This window comes from Ictidomys tridecemlineatus, chromosome 2, assembly GCF_052094955.1.
Source record: "Ictidomys tridecemlineatus isolate mIctTri1 chromosome 2, mIctTri1.hap1, whole genome shotgun sequence".
NCBI lineage: Eukaryota > Metazoa > Chordata > Mammalia > Rodentia > Sciuridae > Ictidomys > Ictidomys tridecemlineatus.
In genome coordinates, this window is record NC_135478.1 from 220,126,815 (window position 1) to 220,143,729 (window position 16,915).

Consider the following 16,915-nt stretch of genomic DNA (forward strand, 5'->3'; position numbering starts at 1 on the left):
GAGGGGTCTGGATTGCAAACAGGAAAGGGGAAAAGGGGTCCTTTCAGGAAGCCACTAATGACCTCATTTCTTCTCTCTCAGGGACAATGAAGCTTTTGAGGTGCCAACATATGAAGAGGCCATGGTAGTGTTGGAATCAGAGAGCCACCCCCAACAGCTGGATCAACCACCCCCTTACAGCAGTGTTGTAATCCCCCCAGAACTTGATGGGGGACAACCTAGCCAATCAGAAAGGCCCGTGACACATAGACTGGAAAGAAGAGTGGGCTCAGAGGGGGCTATGACCCCAGGAGGAAGCCCTGGAAGAGTTCTGATCAGCCTTCGGCTTCGGGGACCGAGGGTCATATCCACTGCTCCTGATCTGCAGAGCTTGAGGGCAACCCCCAAAAGAGAGCCTCTTACTCCACCCCCTGCCTATGATGTCTGCTTTGCTCACCCTGATGATGATAATGTTTTCTATGAAAACAACTGGACACTCCCCTAAGCAACTCTCTCAGGACTTATGGCTCTACATCAGACCCATTCATTCATTTGACCAGCATTTCCCAGCACCCACCATGTGTCAGGAACCGCATTTCTGCCTGGACATCAAAAATGGGGACTTGAATCCAGAGGGGAGTCGGGCTATGGTAAGCCTTTCCCAGTGAAGAAATGCGTAACAGAATTTAAGTCTTCTGGCAACATTTTATGACATACCCCATGCCCAGTATTTCCAGAGTTAAATTAGGGTGAGGTAGTGGGGTAATCCAGAGAAGCTGAGGAAGGAAGTAAAGTAATATCTGAATGACAGATATATTTCCATCTGTTCCAAATGCCTTACTTCTGTTAGCTTTCTCGGGCTTTCAGCCTTATGAAGTATTATTACCCTCACTGAAAAATGTGGTTTCAAGGGTCAGAGGAGTTATAAAACATGCACTAGGACATACAGCTAGTAAATAACATAAAAATAACTTGAATGAACTCCTGATTTCAATGCAAGGCAAAGACCAGGAAGCCAGCCTTCCACATTTGTCTCAGTCCCTATCGTGGAACAGTTGCTATACAGAGGACTTCATACAAACAGATGCAGGATCCTTACATCTAACAGGGTGGGCTGGGCAGGATCAGGAGTGACCCAGCTTCCTATAGGAGTAAGGCTAATCATAGCTCTGATGGTCCCTGCTCCATGTGGGAAGCAGTTACTGTGCCTCTCCCCTACCCAGGAGCTACAGTGCAGTCCCCACGCAGGGTCTTCATCCTGTCTGAAAGCAGTGGAGTAAATTGCCCCAGGTAGACTTCCAAGTTTTGACAATGGATGAAGGTCAGAAAGGTTAACATGTTTCTTGGCAAGGGGTGAAGGGTAGTATCCAAGGAGACTCTCTCCTGAATATCTATCTTGGAGCGCGGGATCACCTGCAGAGTGTCCCCAGCCCCTTCGGCTTCACTCTGACTGACTGCTGGGGTTCTACCCCAGCCCCGTGTCCCGCTTCTTCAGACCCCCAATGTGCTGCGACTGGGATGCTCCTCACTTCCCCCGCAAACCAACATTCGTCCAGGGGGGTCTTGTCTAGCGCCTTCTAGTGTTCGCCCTCTAATTTCTGCATTCCGCCCCTGGGGGAAACTCCAGTAAAGCGACAAGTCTCACTACCTCGGTCTCCGGAAGTTATTGCAGCAGGCTTGGCAGGGAGGGGGGGAGGAGCCTCAGGAGAAGGCCTTGATTTCCGCGGGAGCCGATGGCCAGTCGGATTCTTCAGTAGGAGGGGCTTCATCCATTCCCCGCCCCTTCCAGTTCCGCCGGCGCCTGCTCTCTTCCCATTGGAGGGCGCGACCCCGGCAAGAGTTTTGTGTTGCGCACGCACCATCACGAAGGCGGACCTGCCTGAAATCGGGGCGGGGCTAGGGGCAGTAGGCGCAGGCGCGATTGCCCTGGAGGTCGGGGGAGGGATGCGGAGGAAGTGGCGGCCCTGGGTTTGTTTGGGTTGTGGGCGGTGCATGCACAGCCCGGGAAAAGTGGGAAATGGCGGCGCCGAGCGCGGGGTCCCCTCCCGCCCTGCAGCAAAGGGGGCTAATGGCTGCTGACCGGAGGCGCAGGTGAGAGGGGAAGGGGTCAATGGGGCCTTCATGGCGTCCAGGAGAGTGGACCGCGCGGTCCCAGCGTGCAGTCTTGACGCCCCCTGTTCTTGGAGCCCTAAAAGTAGCCGTGTCCTGGCTAGCTGCCAAGGGTGGGAGGCCGTGAGGAGCCTTCGGGGCCGCTCCGAGCCAAACCCCGTGCAGGGGCGCGCGAGCAGCCCTCTTGGCCTTGCCTTTCGTGGACAAAGACTGCCCCAGCCCCCCTTTGTCCACCTCTTGAGGGCTCTGCATAAGGATAGCTCTTTGCAGCTCTGCTAGTCTCCATCCTTTCTTCTGGATGATGAAGAGAAACTAACTGTTCTCTTCTCCTTAAAAACCAATGAGCCTTTCTGCAGACATAAGTGTTCTGCCTGATATACATTTGATTTGGATAGACAGTTTTATGACCTGCATTGCTTTCTATATAATGACCAAGTTTTTAAGAAGAATTCAACATAGGCATTGAAGTTTAAGTACTCTGGGAGGATTGGGAGGCTTCTGAGTCTCAGAGCAAGTCGCCACTTCTGCCTTGATCTTTCCTGTAATGAGACAGATGTAACGAGAAAGATATATTGTAATGGTCTTGGTCCAAACCAGGACCAGGACTGGGGATTAACCCAGAATTTCGGAATATGCACCTTCAGAGGCACACAGAATCAAAACTTTAGGACTCCCTTGGTTCTCTGCCCCCACCTTGCAACTGTGTCTTAAAAATTGAAGGTTTGGAAACTTTTGAAAAGTTCACATTGGGAGCAGGTGTGCAGAGAGTGGACCACGTTTTCGATAAAAACCGATAAGTTTTTGGTTGAAAATTCAAGTACCAAGTCTGGTACTTGAGGGAAATTGAATAAGTTGTGAGAATGGATAAGATTGCCTAGGGAGGAGACTCTTTTTGGGGAGTCCTAATTCAGTATCAACTTTAAGGACAGGCCAAAGGTCTTCCAAAAGAAATAGAAGCATAGTAGGTAGAGAGGACCTAGAGGGAATGGCCCTTGTGAAAACTAACGAAAGAGAAAGTTTTAAAGACTGATCTTTATCTCAAATTCCTTAGGGTTGTTACCAATTGTAAGAGATCTGCTGCTTTGAAAAGAGATCTGTTGCTTATGAACCACATTTGGAATAGCAGGAGTATTCTAAATATCTACTCTGTCTTAGGTGCCCACTTGTTCTCTTCTTGGATATCTGAATTCCTCTCAGACTCTGCTTTTCCCTCTAACTATAAATATTTAGTCCAAGTACATCCATTTTATAGATGCATGTTTTTCTTGTAAATTTTATTATTTTTTTGAAGTCAGGATGAAGGTTTAATTAACTAGGTTTTAGGTTGTGTGATGGACCTTTTATTCTTTTCTCACTGCCAACAAGCCTTTAATGTTGTATATTTGAAAACTAAGCAGACCTCTGCATTTACATACAAGGGCACCTAGATAATATATCGGAATTAGGAGTCTTTAATTCATAAGCAGAAGTTGGTCTCTTCCCAAATTGATAGAAACACTAAAAAATCTTTGAAATACAGATATCTCTAATAAATTACCAAAGTAATTTAACCTTGCAGTATAATTTCAAGTGACACTGTTCATCACTACATCTGATAGGATTCTGATCATTTCTAGTGTCTTTTTGTCACAGTAACTTAAAGGTTTTAAAAAAACTTCGTTTGTGTAAGTAATCTAGAAAGCATGTGACTATTAAATCTGGCCATTGGCTTCAGATTTTGCCTTTGTATTAAATTATTTTATTCCTCACCCAAGGTCATTTTAAACTTACATTACTTTTAGATTAATAATATGAATGTTTTCTGGAACTCTCTTAATATTGGTCTATCTGACAGAGATATATCCTTTCTCTTAAATATATGTGTGCTTGTATTTGGTATCAAGATATTTTTATCCCACAGTCAGACAATTCATCTCAGATAGCCTCAGTTGAATATACTCCTCAAAGAATTTTACATTATTCTCTTAGGATTGATGTACTATTACTGCTTAGTACATCTTTGATTTTACCAAATTCAGTATAATGAGCCTAATCTTTGTTATTGTAAGTCCCCTTTTTGTTTATTTTGTCCATGGCTCTTCCTCTACTCTTTGTCCCAACTTGTGCTCGACTGCCTTTTCATTTACTGTTGTCTATAGGATATCAGTGGTTTATGGTATGCATCCTGACCATCAGGAGACTCTGAAAAAGAACCGAGTGGTGCTAGCCAAACAGCTGTTGCTGAGTGAACTATTGGAACATCTCCTGGAGAAGGACATCATCACTCTGGAAATGAGGGAGCTCATCCAGGTATCTGGAGGCAAAAGAGAGGGGCAAGGAGATAAATTAATCTTAGGGGTAGGAATAGAAGATGATAAAATGTGGAAAGCCATAGTGCCTTGCTAAGGATATGCAAGTGCCTTCCTAACTATAGAGAATTTGAAAGAAAAGACATAATGGAAAAGTCTTCACCTGTACATAACTTTTTCTGTAAAAGGAATTCTTAAGATGAATGAGGAAACTACTAGAAAGCTTATGTAAAAAATGAGATTATAACTAGATAATTGTGATTTCATAGTTTGTTCTGGTCTCTCAGGCCAAAGTGGGCAGTTTCAGCCAGAATGTGGAACTCCTCAACTTGCTGCCCAAGAGGGGACCCCAGGCTTTTGATGCTTTCTGTGCAGCACTGAGGGAGACCAAGCAGGGGCACCTGGAGGATCTATTACTCACCACTCTCTCTGGTCTTCAGCATGTACTCCCACCGGTATGGAGCCCTGCACATGTTGAGATTTGGGGAAGGGTTACTCTGGCTGGAAAGGACTTTTTGGGGACAGCGTGGGGAAACTAGATTTTATTTTATTTGGACTGAACCTTCTACCTAAGGTCTATCATGGTGAGTCCTAAAATTTTTTTACAGTTGAGCTGTGACTACGACATGAATCTCCCTTTCCCAGTATGTGAGTCCTGTACCCCTCACAAGCAGCTCCGCCTGTCATCAGGTGAGAATTAATGGGTTAAAAGGAGTCTCACACATTGATTTCTCTTTTTTTTGACTAGAGTTTGGCTTTTCCTTAACTAAGACATATTTCATACTGGGAACAATTCCTTCAGTGAATTTGTTAAGGACTAGTAGGATAATTTAAGTAGTGCATTAGCTGGGCCCATTTCCCTTCCATCACAGTTAATATTCTTTATGATGATTGGCCTGCTGAGCAACTTATATTGGTAGAAAATTTCTATCCAACTAACTTGTCTTTTCTTTAAAACTGAATGAGAAAAGACTATGTTTGGGGCTACCAACCTACTAATTGTGTAGCCTGGTGGTTAAAAACAGGCATTTATTAGATCACCTTTTCAGACATTAAACAAGTTGAGTACCTACTACTCCTAAGCCCAGTGTAGAGGATCCCCTGTGAGCTGAAGCTAACAGGACCTGTGCCCTCCTGGAGTTTACCAGTCAGGGGGAATAAGAGACCAAAATTTATCAAAACCTCAGTTCAGAGGGGTGTCTAATATTATAATTAACTGCTAGAATTGATGTTTGAATTATATACAAGTTTTTTGCTTTCTTTTTGTATCACAGACACTATGGAACACTCCCTAGATAATGGAGATGGTCCTCCTTGCCTTCAGGTGAAGCCTTGCACTCCTGAGTTTTATCAAACACACTGCCAGTTGGTGAGTCTTGCGTAATGGCAAGAAAGTTGGAAATTAGATACACTTTCATGAGTCTTTGAACCTAGTTTTCATGTGCATTTTCTAACTGCCTTATTAGTCAAAAAGTCATTGCTGGATGGATGCCTTCTGTGAGTGGGTCTCTTATTCACCTGGTGAAGTTAAGAAGATTATGTCTTTGGGAGTGGGGGATCCCTAATCTAGTGAGGGTATCATAGTTCCTGTCATTAAGAAGCTCATGGTCTAACTTGCCCCCACTCCCCAGGCCTACAGGTTGCAGTCTCGGCCTCGTGGCCTGGCATTGGTGCTGAGTAATGTGCTCTTCACTGGAGAGAAAGAACTGGAATTTCGCTCTGGAGGGGATGTGGACCACAGTACTCTAGTCACCCTCTTCAAACATTTGGGCTACAATGTCCATGTCCTGCATGACCAGACTGCACAGGTACCTGAGACTGGAAAGACTGGCATGTAAATCAGATGACTGGGCAACACATGGGGGCCAGACAAGTCTGCTGCCTCTGTGCCTGCGAGGATGTGTCTTAGAGGTTATGTACTCACAGTGTCACTACTGTTGTGCTCTTCACTTTGCAATCTAGTAAAAAAGAATTAGAACCATCCAGCTGTATCAGTGTTGACATCTCAGAGTAGCTGTGCTTTCATGGAGTAATAATAGTCCAGGGTTAGGTTCTCACTTTTACATGTTCAGAAACTTGATTCCCAGCCTCAGGAAGTGATGAGATACTGGGATTCACCCTAACTAACTCAGAGAAGATATTTATAAACTGGGACTATGCAGGACATTTATTCTTGCTTGATACCATTGCTTAGGAGCTTAATTATTTGTTAAATGATTACTTTAGAAGATATAATTCTTTCAAATCATATTCCCCATATGTTATGGGGTTATGGCCCCAAGTCCTTTCGTGGGTAGATTGCTTCCAGACTAGATTCTCAGACCATAAGCAGTTTCATTGGGGTTATTCCTCATTAACCTCAGTGACCAAGCTGCACCACTACTGATTTCATTGCCTTTAGAATTTCTCTTGAAATTAACAGTCACTTATATACAAGTTTATTATGAACTCTATTTTGATTCCATAATAATACTTCCTTAAACTTGCCTTTGGGGTTGTTAATGGTGACATTAAAATTTCTAGGAGATTCACTTTGTCCTGTTGAGGCAAAGAATCTTGGTTTTGTGTTTAGCATTTGTTCTGTGTCCTTTGTTTGTTCCCCAGCTGTCCTGCTTCTGTGGGAATAGTCATGCATCTGCTGTCACTTGGCTGCGGCCATTTTCGTCAGCAGGTACCTAGGTGTTGTCCTCTGGTGTTTTTGCCAGCTTCTCCATAAGAGCCAAGCAGAACAGCATCTTCGGTTGTCTTGTACCGAAGTAGGTCACATACTTGCCAGAGAGGCCTGCTGGCCATGCAGGGACAAGGGTAGCCCGTGTACCAGTCACTACAGAGGGAGTCCTGTGACAAGGTCACTGACACAAAATGTACACTGTGTATGTTTCCTCAGAGGTTTTGGTTCAGCCATTCATTTCACTAGGAGTCTATTATGTGATGGTTTTCTAAATCATACACAACTGATAAAGGGTTTTATGTGCATAATAGTTAAAGATACAATACTGAGTCACCAAATCAGCTGTTTACTGCTGTATTTTGAAACTTTCAGTAGATTTAATAAATGCTATTTCCATTTATGGCAAACCTGATGCAGATTCAAGAAACTATTGAATTCTCATTCTCTGGGAACAGTGTTCTATAACTAGAGTTGCAATGAGGCTTAATTTTGAGCACCTTATAGGGGGACTGTTAGCTATCAGAAATTTTTAAAATGTGGGCCTTGAATTCAAGGGACTTGAGATAGATTAAGGAGTCTTAATGTCATCTAAAAAGGAAATGCATCCCTTTTTATTCCTAAAGACCAAGCAGGATTAGAGATACCATTTTCTGTAGGAACAAAGAGGAAGGACCCCCTGGGAAGATGTGGTCTGAAGGATAAATGAGGAAGGTGAGACTTAAAGAGGCAACTAAGGCAAAGGAGAATGGTGGCATCTAGGCAGGGAGAAGAGTGTGTAGGCAAGAGCTGCATGAGTCATAAACTAGGTGATCACCGTGGATGTCATAATTTGATGCATTGGGCATCTGCCCGGCCTGTGCTTCCTGGTAAACCTCAAGAGACTACTCTTGTGTAGTTATTCAGCACCAAAAAACATTAAGGTCTTCTTTTTCGCCTGTCAGACATTTTTTACTTTATATTCCCTTAGAAAACAGGGAATAATACAGTTATTCATAGTGAACACTCTTCTGTTGATAGTGCTAAAGAGAACACCAGAACTCTTTCCGCCCAGGTTTATTTTCAGTATCTCTTTGCATTGTTGCATTTACCTTGTACCTCAGGAGGTTGTTAGACCTAATGAGGACATTAAGAAATGGAGATACATTTTGAAGTGGCAAAGTTCCTTTTCTGATGTGCTAATGTCTTCTAACTTACATTCCAATCACAGACTGCTTTGAGAATATAGGGACAGGCTGGATTATCCCTGCAAAATGCAGCCATCCTTACAATTTTGTGTGTAATTTTAGAGGATTCACAGGTTCTTTTCACGTGTCTCCCAACCCCCAGCCAAAACACACCCAAGAGCTAAGAACCCCGCTATTTATAGAAGTACTGCAGAAATAAATCTACAGATCCTATTTTAAGCTATTCTACTTGTGGAAAAATTCCTCCAAATAACTAATCTGCATTTGTTGAATAGTTTAATCTTATTAAGTTTAGCTACAAAGTATGTATGTTCTTACTTTGGGTTTTGTTATACTCTATTTACTGGCCTAATAATTTTATGAAGTTGAAAATACTTATGACTAGATGCCCAGGTATATGTTTTATTCCATTCTTCAAGCAAAAGTAACTTCTTAACTATTACATGTTCAATTCTACTAGTGGTCAACTCTAAAGGAACATTCACGAGCATGTTATCTCTTGAAATTATGTGTTTCATAAACAAATTAATTTTGGATCTTTTATTAATTTAAGATTTCCATTATAGTTGGCTTCTATTTACCCCAAAGATAGAAAAATAGTTGTTTTTTTTTTTAAAAAGATTGTCTATTTCAAGTTATATTGCCATGCATTTTAACTCTTTTGTATTACATTTCAATTATATGCAAACAGAAGTATTATTCCAAATAAATAGATCAGTACATCTCAAACTTATAGCATCAGGATCAGCTGGAGGGCTTGTTAACAGTTTGCAGCAGAAACTTTCTCACAAGTTCCTATCTGATGTTGCTATTGCTGCTTTAGGGATCACACTTTGGGAACCAGTAAAATATGTTGTACTAATGTGGTCTTTATGGGATGAGTGGATGGTAAATATATATGGGCAATAACTGTTCTGCCTAGAATAGCATATTTTCATTAAATTTCCTTCAAATTCATAATCGAATGAATTTGTTTTCTCTCTGCTCATCTCAGGTACGAGAGAAGATCCAGAGAGACATAGGTTTGAAAATTATTATACTGTAAGACAATATATAACTCTCTAGTGGATGAACCAAATGTTTAAGTTAGTGATTTTCCTGGAGGCATTTGTGCAAGATAAACAAGATCTTCATTCAAACTACAAGATTGATCCATAATAGGTTTTTTTTAAAGTAACATGATTACTCTATTAGACATGCATGTTATAATGACAGACACAGTGATTGATTCTTTCTGTGCAATAGTTCATTTAATCTTCACAAACTAAGAACATTTGCTTGTAATTATTTTCCTATTGTGTGGAAATTGGAGCCTCAGGAGGCTAACCATTGCTCTAATCTATGGACCCTGGTTCACTCCTAGGTGACTAACATCGGAATTCACATATGTAGTCTGCCCTGTGTGGAATCGTCCATCACAGCGTGCTTTCCTTAAGCAAAATGTTTTATGCAGACGTGGTCATTGTCTCTTGGATATTTATAGTCCCTGACAGAAAGAAGCATATAAATTCTGCTATGCTTTCTGTCATGGTGATATTAACCCTGTCACAGAGCAATGTTTTTTACCTGTAGCTGAATAATGGTCCCCCTTATGTCATTTGTAAGGTCATTTGTTCAAATGAAGGATCTAATTCATTGTCAGGGAACAAATTACAGTTGACCAGCTCAGGAATAGCTTCATTAGGGACTTGCTTTAGTCTAGGAGTTTGTAACCTTTCCCAGTGAGTCTGTGAATCTATATGCAGAGTTTTGTGACTGAATTCTTGTGCATTTTTCTGGCAAGTGCATAGCTTTCTTTAGCCTCTCAAAGGGTTGACTTATCATTTGCTACAGGAAGATACAGAAAACATTTTATCTTTAATAGTTTAGGGTTTCAAACAGAAACTAGAGATTGGTATTTATATTGGTGCTGATGTCAGTAAACAACTCTGAAAGGTGTTTTGCTTCTAGGAAATGCAAGAGAAACTCCAGAATTTTGCACAGTTACCTGCACACCGTGTCACAGACTCCTGCATAGTGGCACTCCTTTCACATGGTGTAGAGGGCAGCATCTATGGTGTGGACGGCAAACTGCTGCAGGTGCGTGTAATCTAGGGGAAGCTGACGGTTGGATCTAAGCTGTGTCACTTCCCACTTGACCTCCTTTATAGCAGCAGTTACTATTGTATGTGTAGGACTTCCGGAGTCCTTATTGACAACTTATCCTCTCTTCTCCTTTATTTCTCTCCGCAGCTCCAAGAGGTTTTTCGGCTCTTTGACAACGCTAACTGTCCAAGCCTTCAGAACAAGCCGAAAATGTTCTTCATCCAGGCCTGCCGTGGAGGTGAGTGCCCTGGCAGACCGGCACCTGGGTGATGGCTCCTGGGCAGCCTCCACCAGCTCTCACTTTCCTGTTTGCTCCTCTCAGGTGCTATTGGATCCCTTGGGCACCTCCTTCTGTTCACTGCTGCCACCGCCTCTCTTGCTCTGTAAGTGTCTCCCAATGCATGGGGTGTGCTGGGACTTGGGCAGCCCCTGGCTCTCAGGCTGGTCAGTTCTCTGTGCACCACCATAGCCTATTCTCAGAGTTCTCTTGTCAGTGTCTTCGCCCCTTTTTCTGAGAACTTGTACTCTTCTCTGTGCTTATTAACTCTGATACACTTTTTTTGTTGTTAATCATTCCAGTTAAGGGTTTTCTGTCTCTCTCTTCCTACTTCTCCTCACATTTTATCTCTTTCCTCTTTTCTCTTTCCTTCTGTCTTCCCCCTTGTACTTCTCTGTTCACCTACACTTCCATTCTTGCTTCCTTTTTATCATTCATGGACCACACAGGATAACAATACAGACTCCATTTCAACCTTGGACTTTCCTGAGCTGCTTCTGTCCCTCTTCTTTTTTCCTGCAGTCTGTTCTACCCCTTTAAGAGGCAGGCCTGCATGACAAGGCTCAGAAGACACCACAGGCCTGCTTCTCACCCTGGAGGAAAACAGTAGTAATTAAGAGTTCTAAATTTGGAGTCAAATTCTGACTCTGCTGCTTAGTAATTATTTGAAGTTAAAGAAGTTATTTGACATTCCTTTGCCTCAGTTTTCTTTAAATAAAATGTAGGCAGTTATACCTATTTCATAAGGTAGTTGTGATGATTAGACAGAATAGTGCATGGAAAAGCAAGTTTACATAGTACCTGATGTAGGGTAAATCTACAAAGCTAGCTATGACTGTTAGAATGTGGTCACTGCCCTCAAGGGGCTTATAGTTTGGGTTGAAGTCCATTTTGTCCAACCATTCAAATTTTTGAAGTTGTTATATAATAGCTAACATTATTTTCCTAATCTGATATCACCAAAGATGTAGTTTACTGAGGCCCTACAACATGACTAATACTACACCAGATACTATCACAGAAGCAAAAGAACCTCGCAGTTACTCTGGAAACTAAAGCAAATATACACGTAGTAGCTTGAGACTAGTTCTCAAGCATGAGCAAAATTAGAAACCACACATATGAGGAAATACTTAGTAAGAATACATCATTTTTAAGTGCAGTTAGTATGAAAAGACTTTTGTGGCTAGGGTAAGACTTAATTTGATCCAGGATATATGATTTACATAGGTAAATCTTTGGTAAAGTCTTTGGAGAGTTTTTCCAAGGGAAAGGAACAGTATAATGTGACAAGCACCTGAGAGTAAAAAGGACACATTCCCCCTAACCCCAGTTGTGGGATCCAGTTAAAAAGCTGACATTTCCTGTGGTGTGTATGATCACAGGAAGTAGGTCCAGCTGATTACAAACTTTTACTCACAGTTGAGATTTTGAACTTCAACAGATGACAGTATGGAGCTGTTGGGAGCTTAATAAAGAAATAATATGTTGAGTTTCCCCCAGGAAGGTCACCATGTGAGGGAGCTGCTCTAAGAGCATATGAGAACACAAACCTAGTTTTGCATTCACTGTGCTTTTCCCAAGTCCAGAGCACTGCCTGCCCCTGGTGACACTTACAAATGGTTGAATGAATGAATGAAAATTTACCTGCCTAAGAAATTGTAGCAGTAATATGGAAAACATTAGGAGATATTGTAAAGAAAGAACCAGTAGCATTTACTGAGTGATAGATCTGTGATGTGAAGGCAAGAAAGGAGTTCCCTGTCTCTTGAAGGACATACTTATCTTGGCCCATTTCCTTTAGGAGTCATAACCAGCAAAGTGAAATAAATATGACATTAGTGGTCATTTTCTGAATTTAGAGATGAATACAGAACTGAATCTGGATAGGGCAATTGCTCTTTCCTGGGATAATCTGAATCTTTGCTCCTCCTCTTCCCTTTGTCTCTCAAAACTGTATTCATTAAAGGATGAACAGTAGTTGATTATTCCTTTGAAAATTTGAGCTTTCTTTCTGCTACATTTGGTAATATAATTAATGTCTATGAAAGTATGACCCCTGCCAAGTTGACTAACATCTCAATTGAAGTGGAAGTTTCATAAGGTGACTTTTCCTTTACCATATCCTTAGGGCTTCATATAAAACAGCATCTGATACATGGCCGTTGCTCAGTGACCTATTATTGAATCAATGAATCTTGGTCCTTTCTTCCACAATTTTTCACCAGGCTCTTGAATGTTGCATGGAGCAAGAAATACTATGAAAGAGCACACACCTCTGCTGTTGACCTGTGGTCTTTCCTGTCTCCCTTTCTACCAACAGGACTCCTGCCTCCCCCCAAATGAAACAGCAACATTGAAAATAAGAATCTGTCTTGGGGTAGATAAGCTCTAAGTCAAGAGTTTGGGCATATGCTCAGTGATGCTATGACACTACCACTGAGCTTGAATAATGGTGTTCTTTTTTCAGTTTTGAGGGAAAAAAATAAATTATTCCTATTTTAATTTCTTCCTCTTTAAAATTTCTCTTAAACCTTAGATGCCTGCTATAATTTATCTTGTAAAATTAAACAAGTAGTAAGTTCTTTAAAGATATCAAAATCACCATGGGAACTACTGATCATGAGTAGTTTTATAGCTTATTTTACCGATAATATAGATTAAAGTTATGGTTTTTATATAGCATTTTTTGGTTTTTGCTTATGTAATAAAACTGAGTGTGTCTATTGCTTTTTACAGTCAAAGCACTGTGACTTCTAGGTATTTTTCCAATTGAACTTAGATGATTTTTTTTGCCTCGCCGTGTATATATGCATGTGTTTGAGTGCAGTGCCTGGCCTAGTAGGCACCCCCTGGATAATGAGGCATGCTGGGAAAGTAATAACTTCTGTTTTTAAATTCATCTATCATAGGTTGGAGACAACAGCTGGAGATGACTCTTCCCATTCAAGGTTATAGGGAACTGGGCTTACCTGTGACAGGCTGCTAGAGACGGGAGAAAGTAACATCTTTGTTCATTTTGTGTGCCTTTCTACAGACGAGACTGACCGCGGTGTTGACCAGCAGGATGGAAAGAAGCCCGGGTGTGAGGAGAGTGATGCTGGGAAAGAGGAGATGCTGAGGATGAGACTGCCCACTCGCTCTGACATGATTTGTGGCTATGCCTGCCTCAAAGGTATTTGGGATTCCAGTAGGTAACCCAGAAGATATACTCTGGGCTTGAGTTTTTCATACTGCAGGATACAAGATACCATGGAAGTCACCTGTATTGGGGAGGATTCCCCATGACCTTCATGCTTTCTGGTTACAGGCACTGCTGCCATGCGGAATACCAAACGGGGTTCCTGGTATATTGAGGCACTCGCCCAGGTGTTCTCTGAGAGGGCTTGTGACATGCATGTGGCCGACATGCTGGTTAAGGTAAGTCAGCATGGGCTGGCTCCTTAAGCCCTCGCATCTCCCTTCCTCTTCCTTGCACCACTTCTCTTAGGCTCTCTTCTCTTGTATTGGACTGCTGTCGTGAAAGCACAAGCTGATCTTAGACTCTGGATCACTGGCTCTACCTTTCCAGGTGAATGCCCTCATCAAGGAGCGTGAAGGCTACGCCCCTGGCACAGAGTTCCACCGATGCAAGGAGATGTCTGAGTACTGCAGCACTCTGTGCCGTCACCTCTACCTGTTCCCAGGATACCCTCCCACGTGATGCCACCTCCCCATCGTCCATGCTGTTGGCGGCCACTGGACCACCAGAGGCACGATAGAGCCTTTTTTCTTCCAGATGCAGTTTCTGTTCTGCCCCCTCAGGGATATGGGGACCCCCCAGGCTTGTTTCTAGTGCCCATCATCTCCGCCTTTGTGTGGGGGACTCCAGGCCAGCTCCTCTTGTGTGAAGCTCTCCCTGTAGAGCCGGTTCTGGCTGAACTTGTTGCCAGGAATGTTTTGGCTGCAATCAAAGAGCCTGGCAGGCAGTGCTAGGAACAGTACCATTGTGGGGGAGGGCATGCAGGTTTCTTAGTGTTTGTTACTTCAGCCCCCAGGGCTTCTATGGGGCACTTTGGTCGTCACTCTTATTACAGTAGTAATGATGTTTCAAAGATGGTCTCATATCTGTTCTGTGTTCCATTTCCCAACACCGTTTGTCCCAGAGAGTTTGGAGGGTGTCCTAAGTTAACATAGGCATTTTCATTTGGCTTTGAAAAGGTAGATGTGACTGAAAGACACACCCTCTACTGTGAGCAGAAGTGCCTGTACATTCCCTTCAGGACCGCGGGTCCCTGTGGACAGCAGTCTTCTCACTTCACCCTTTGGGCTGCAGGAAGCCAGCCTTTCATCAGCAGTTGGGTCTGCATGCTTTGCTCCTGGGAGTGTTAAAGAGCTTCCTTGGGCCTTCTTTCCCCGAGCGGTTACTGAAGTGAGTGTGTGGGGAGAGTGGGCAAAAGGCCAGGAGGGTGGTGTTCTGCTCACACTGACCTGCCACGTGTCTGCTTTCTCTCTCCTCCGAGATGTCCCTTCCTCTCCCGTAGTGTTCTCATGTCCAGGCAGTCAAAGGGAACCTCACATCTGGATTTCTGGAATAGCTTCCCACTGTTGTCTCCCTCCTTCATGTCTCTTCCTTTCACTGCTGCGTTTCCTTCTGTTCAGTTCTGCTATGTCAGTGGGCGGTGCCCCTTTGCGGGTCCTTTGGCTCGTGCACTCTGCTTCTTTGTCAGACTTGTTTTGATTTTATGTGGTCTTCTCTCCCCTCCCATTCTATTTCAGTGAGGATATTACCACACACATTATTATTCTTTCAAACCTAGAAACTTTATTTCTGCTTCTATGAAACCTTCCTGTTCTTAAGGCATTCTTTCCATTTCCATTTTACCCTCTCCAGTCTATTCTTCACATAACAGAATGGTTTTGGGTTTTTTTGTTTGTTCATTATGTTTTGAGGGACATTATTTTAGTTTTTTGTTTCTTGGTATTAGAGATTGAACTCAGGGACACTGTATCACTGAGCTGCATCTCTAGCCCTTTTTATTATTTTGAGGGGGGGATGACAGGTTTTTGGTAAGTTACTTAGGGTTTTACTAGGTTCCTGAGGCTGCCTGGAACTTTTGATCCTCCTGCCTCAGCTTCGTAAGTCACTGGGATGATAAGCATGTTCCATTGCCTGGCCACTTTTTGTTTTTTAAATATAAATCTGATGATATCATTCTCCTGCTTGGAACTCTTTGGCTTCCTGTTACACCTCATAAAATTCAAACTCCTTACCCTGGTTTGTGAGATATGGCCCTTGTCTTCCACTTGAACCTTATTAAGTAGTGGCTTCTCACTATGCTCTAACCCCGTGGCCTCTTAGTGTCTCAGCTGTTCTAAGCTCTCTATCCCAATGCTCTTGCCTGGGATAGCATCTTATTCTTCGAGTTTCATGGAGGCCTTCCCAACCTGTGATCTGCTTCTATGAAACCTAATAAACAGTCTTCTCTGTTTATTACTGCTTTCTGTTTAATTATTCTTCTTTGGTTCTGGGGATTGAACCTAGGGGCATGCTTCCATTGAGCTGCATCCTCTAGTCCTTTTTATTTTTTGAGAAGAGATTTTGCCACATTGTTGATTCTGGTCTTGAACTTTTGATCCTCCTGCCTCAGCCTTCCAAGAACCTGCAATTACAGTGTCTGCCACCTTGTCCAGCTCGTTTCATTCTTTCCTTGCACTTACTGCAACTTGTAATTACATATTTGTTTGTTTTACTTGTTTGTTTTTATATCTCCTACTAGGCTATAAGCTCCAAGAGGGCAGGAACCCTGGCTCTCTTACCTGTATGGACCCAGTGCTTGGCGCTTACTAAATCTTCAGTAAATGTTCGTTGAATGAAGAAAGGAGGCCAGCAGCCAACCCTTTCTAGAATCCTACTTTTTGACAAAATTTCCCTTTTGACATTATACAGTTGAGTATTTGTACTTGTGTTTTTCCAGGTGTTCTGTTTTTGTTCACTGGTATTTTTAGCTCCTTGAAGACATACCATCTGTGAGACAGCTTCTTTCACATCCTGCATGGTGCCTAGCAGAATGCACACATGCAATAGTCAAGGTGCTCAGTAAACATTTGTTGTGCGAGCGGGTGGCTTGAAGACTTGCTCCCTTTGGGTCAGTGTAGGATGGGCGTATTTGAGTGATCTAGCCTTTCCACTTCCCACTGCCAAGATTTGTATTGCCATGAGGTGCCAAATAAATGTTCATATTTGTTACTGTTGCCTGCCTGGTGTCTGTTTCTGTAGATGCTCAGTTTTCAGAGCCACGTGTCTTCATTTTCTTGGGCCTTGTCCTGCATCATTCCTTGC

The 16,915-nt window shown here is 42.7% G+C and overlaps 2 protein-coding genes and 1 long non-coding RNA gene across 9 annotated transcripts in view; 2 read left to right on the forward strand and 1 right to left on the reverse strand.

Moving 5' to 3' along the window:
* Tmem139 (transmembrane protein 139) overlaps nucleotides 1-1,626 on the forward strand; it is a 4,932-nt gene extending 3,306 nt beyond the window's left edge. For both annotated transcript variants that reach the window (XM_078040683.1, XM_021727229.3), the window contains exon 4: nucleotides 82-1,626. In XM_078040683.1, coding sequence (XP_077896809.1) covers nucleotides 82-484 — 403 coding nt within the window. In that variant the 3' untranslated portion in view covers nucleotides 485-1,626. The remainder of the gene's footprint in view (nucleotides 1-81) is intronic.
* Nucleotides 1-1,904, reverse strand: part of LOC120891807 (uncharacterized) — a 19,056-nt gene extending 17,152 nt beyond the window's left edge. Inside the window, exon 1 of the long non-coding RNA XR_005736367.2 lies at nucleotides 1,628-1,904. This is a non-coding gene — a long non-coding RNA (uncharacterized LOC120891807). The remainder of the gene's footprint in view (nucleotides 1-1,627) is intronic.
* On the forward strand, nucleotides 1,878-16,822 carry Casp2 (caspase 2). 6 transcript variants are annotated; one of them, XM_078040682.1, is made up of 12 exons: nucleotides 1,879-2,070; nucleotides 4,227-4,377; nucleotides 4,664-4,831; nucleotides 4,985-5,066; nucleotides 5,651-5,745; nucleotides 6,008-6,184; nucleotides 10,182-10,310; nucleotides 10,464-10,554; nucleotides 13,631-13,768; nucleotides 13,904-14,013; nucleotides 14,165-14,345; nucleotides 14,794-16,822. In XM_078040682.1, exons 1-11 carry the CDS (start codon nucleotides 1,997-1,999, stop codon nucleotides 14,294-14,296), a joined length of 1,347 nt encoding a protein of 448 aa, XP_077896808.1. In that variant the 5' UTR covers nucleotides 1,879-1,996; the 3' UTR covers nucleotides 14,297-14,345; nucleotides 14,794-16,822. The 6 variants fall into 6 exon arrangements, with proteins under 6 accessions (XP_021582907.1, XP_077896808.1, XP_040147259.1 ...); XM_040291325.2 differs by having other exon boundaries at nucleotides 16,353-16,822; XM_005326611.5 differs by having other exon boundaries at nucleotides 14,165-16,822.
* Nucleotides 16,823-16,915: the final 93 nt, after the last annotated feature.

What these genes read in the sequence shown, in the direction of transcription:
- Casp2 (XM_005326611.5), top strand. Translation starts at nt 1,997, where the DNA reads ATGGCGGCGCCGAGCGCGGGGTCCCCTCCCGCCCTGCAGCAAAGGGGG. An exon ending in ATCAAACACACTGCCAGTTG is followed by an intron (nt 5,746 to 6,007) that starts GTGAGTCTTGCG and finishes CCCACTCCCCAG; the next exon opens with GCCTACAGGTTGCAGTCTCG. An exon ending in TGGCCGACATGCTGGTTAAG is followed by an intron (nt 14,014 to 14,164) that starts GTAAGTCAGCAT and finishes CTACCTTTCCAG; the next exon opens with GTGAATGCCCTCATCAAGGA.